This window comes from Cyprinodon variegatus, unplaced genomic scaffold (assembly GCF_000732505.1).
Source record: "Cyprinodon variegatus isolate N-32 unplaced genomic scaffold, C_variegatus-1.0 Scaffold1903, whole genome shotgun sequence".
In the NCBI taxonomy this organism is placed as follows: Eukaryota; Metazoa; Chordata; class Actinopteri; order Cyprinodontiformes; family Cyprinodontidae; genus Cyprinodon; species Cyprinodon variegatus.
This window is the reverse complement of record NW_015152356.1, coordinates 58,187-61,580: the sequence shown is the minus strand read 5'-3', so window position 1 is coordinate 61,580 and position 3,394 is coordinate 58,187. Positions and strand designations below refer to the sequence as shown.

Genomic DNA, 3,394 nt, shown 5'->3' with positions numbered 1-3,394 from the left:
AAGTTATGGATGTGAAGATGTTGATGAAGTTGGGCTGCCACAGCTTTTTCCAGAACTTTGGATATAAACGGTAAATTTGAAACAGGTCTGTAATGGGCAAGAATATTGGGGTCAAGTGAGGGTTTTTTCAGATAAGGGTGGATGACTGCAGTTTTAAGAGATGGGGGAACCTGACTGGCCCGCAAAGACTGATTAATTATGGTTGTGATTAATGGGCAAATGGCTGTAATATTAGACTTAAGTAATGCTGTGGGGAGAGGGTCTAGCACGCAGGTGGAAGTTTTCATGCTTTTTACGATCTTCTCCACGTCTGACTGGGTGACAACGGAGAAAGCTGAAAATGTGTTACTTTGCGTGGGGAGAGGTATATCAACTTGAGATTCAGCTGTTACAGGGAGAGCAGACTGTATTGATGCCACCTTATTAATGAAAAAGTCCATGAATCTATTGCAATGATCTATACTGGTATCAGCATGCGTGTATGTGGAAGGTTTGACCAGAGAGTTTATGTCAGAGAATAACTGTTTGGAATTCCCACGGCTGTTCGAGATTTTTAGGGAGAAGTAATGGGATGAGGTGTATGTGATGGATTGATACGTTGGCAGTCATTGAGTTTCAAACCTTCTGGGCTTTAGGTTCTATAAATCTGCTCATCAAAAGGAGAACAAGGGAAACTGGCTGCCAGTCATCTGAGTTTTTTTGTTATCCTCTGAATATCAGATCAGATCTTATTAAAGCACTTTGGATGAGTCCTCTCCATTCTGGGTTAAATTATGCTTCGGATCAGAAAAAATCACAGCAGGCCCCAAACTCTGCTTCATCTAACCTCTCTGGAATCACCTGTCTGGCATAAAGCAGCATCTATTATCCAGCTAAACCAGACCACTCAAACCTCCACCTCCATCTTATTCACCATCCCTGTCATCATCCCCTCCTCCAGCTACACTGCATCTAATTTACCCACCTAATCCAGATTAGCAATCTCTCAATCCTGCCTATTTTCTCTAAATCAATGAATCAGAATTATCTTTAATAATTATGTGTGAGTCTGTTAAACCCTTATAAAACTTGCCTGTTTTGTGTCTTTTTTCTCTCCAAGTATTTTATCTAATTAGGACATTTCTGTCAGGATAAAAAGTCATCCTCATTTTGCATGTAGCAGCGATTTAGGAATTGCATGAGAGCGATGTCCTTGATCTAAGAACAAAGTGTAATATTTTGATAAGGCTGGAGCTATGCATGTCCCTTCATCTGCAAACATGTACGATGTAATAATGTGATGATTAGGCAGACTGGAGTTGCCAAAAAATGCTTCTTCCTGGCCGACTTCCTGGAGAAGCGATCCCGGGTGGTAAATGCTGAGAAATTTCTTTGGTCTAAGGCTACGTTCACACTGCAGGCCTTGATGCTCAATTCAAATTTTTTTGTGAAATCTGATAATTTTTTTTTTGTGTTACCGTTCATATTTCCAAATATATGCAACATGTATGTGATCTCCTGTGTGAACTGCAGTTATACAAAGCAAGTGTCCAACAGGCACAGTAGAGGACGCACAGGCCAGCGTTCTCTGTGTTTGNTTTTTTTTTGTGTTACCGTTCATATTTCCAAATATATGCAACATGTATGTGATCTCCTGTGTGAACTGCAGTTATACAAAGCAAGTGTCCAACAGGCACAGTAGAGGACGCACAGGCCAGCGTTCTCTGTGTTTGTAGAAGTAAACATGGATGGTAGGGTCGGCGCTCATCTAGCGATCTTTTCCAACCATAAAAACTCATTATTTTCAATATGGTTAAACATAAATACTCCTCTCCGCATCATCATCAGCCATGGTTGTTTTTCTTTCCGCTTCTGTGTAGCAAGACCCAGAATGGTGACCTTTGTCGGGTATTAATGCCCTTCAGATCGGATGAATGCAAGATCAGAAAAAGATCAGATTCCTATCGGATTCAGGACCACGGAGCCAAGTGGCCTGGGTCGGATTGAAAAAATCGGATCTGTGTTGTTCAGACGGCCATGAAAAGATCAGACCAAGGTCGCATATGGGCAAAAAAATCGGATTTGGGTCACTTCAGGCTGCGGTGTGAATGTAGCCTAAGTAAGATTACAGTTTATTGTCATGTCTCATGATTGTTTTAAAACATATACATTATGAAGTGTTATTTAAAGAGTGTCAGGGATTGGGGTTGTGGCTGGGTTATTTCCTCATCCTTCAGCTTCTTCCACCAGAGGACGACTCCTGGGATATACTGCTGGGCTGAATCATCAATTGCAGGTTTAGTCCTTCTGCACCTGCAGATCATCAGCCTCATTACCTGAGCTGTATAAGAGCAGCAGGACTCCAGCCAACGGCAGATGTCCAAGAAAAAGCAGCAGGTATGAAGAACTGGACAGCACCAGGCCCTGACATGATCCACACCTACTGGCTGAAAAAACTAACTGCACTTCATGCATGCCTTGCAGCACAAATGGACCAACTGCTAATGGATGGTGTTGGGTTCATAAATGTAGGTTTGGAAAAGAAGAACTGAAATACACAGTAATGGATACAATTTCTGCAGAACGAGAGACANACTGAGTTTCAATCAGATCAATAAGGTTTCATTTGGACTTTGTGTTCTTCATGCTGAGAACATCAGAGCTGCTGTTTGCTCACTGAGATCTTCATAGGTAAGATTTTTACTTTATCCTCAGCGTATAACCATGGAAACACTTTGTCAGTAAAGGTGTGTGTGAAGGTGTATATGTGTGTGTTAGTGTCCAGATCAGAGAAGGACAGCTTTCCTCTGTCCCAGTCCAGATTCACTCTGATCCTCTGGATCTTCTTCTGAACTGAGAGACGTTTGGAAGGAGATGGTGGAAACCATGCATAGTAATCAACTTCATCATACCCTATAACCAACAATCCAGACATAATGGCTCCCTTCCTCTGGACAGACTCTTCTAACACACCAAGGGTCCAGCCTCCACTGTCTCCAACATCAACATCCCAGCTGTGGTTCCCTGAGTTAAAGCCCTCAGAACTCAGGACAGAACACCACTGAGACCAAAACCTCTCTGGATTATCAGGAAGCTTCTGTTTCTGTCCTTTAGTCCCACTGGTCAGATCTTCAGACAGGATGAGTTCTGAACCAGCAGTGTTTGGGTCCAGGATGAGAGGAGTGTAGGACACCATGTTCTTCATGTTGCTCCAGATGTTGAAGGCCAGGTTCCCCAGATGTTTGGCCTGGTCTATCAGAGCTCCTGAGGGCAGCTGTGGATCCTCCAGCAGGGGGCAGTGTTGGACTCTTTTCACTGCAGCCTTGTAGTTGTGCAGGAATGAGACGTCTTCAGCTCTCAGCTCCTCCTCTGTGGCTCTGACTGTGTCTGAAAGAGCTGCTATCTCTCTGCTCAG

At 43.2% G+C, this 3,394-nt stretch overlaps 1 protein-coding gene across 1 annotated transcript in view; it reads right to left on the bottom strand.

Annotated features, from left to right (window-relative positions):
* Positions 1–2,635: 2,635 nt before the first annotated feature.
* The window catches only part of LOC107104829 (nuclear factor 7, ovary-like), a 30,289-nt gene continuing 29,530 nt past the window's right edge, over positions 2,636–3,394 (bottom strand). The window contains exon 2 of the mRNA XM_015404940.1: positions 2,636–3,389. Coding sequence (XP_015260426.1) covers positions 2,636–3,389 — 754 coding nt within the window. The remainder of the gene's footprint in view (positions 3,390–3,394) is intronic.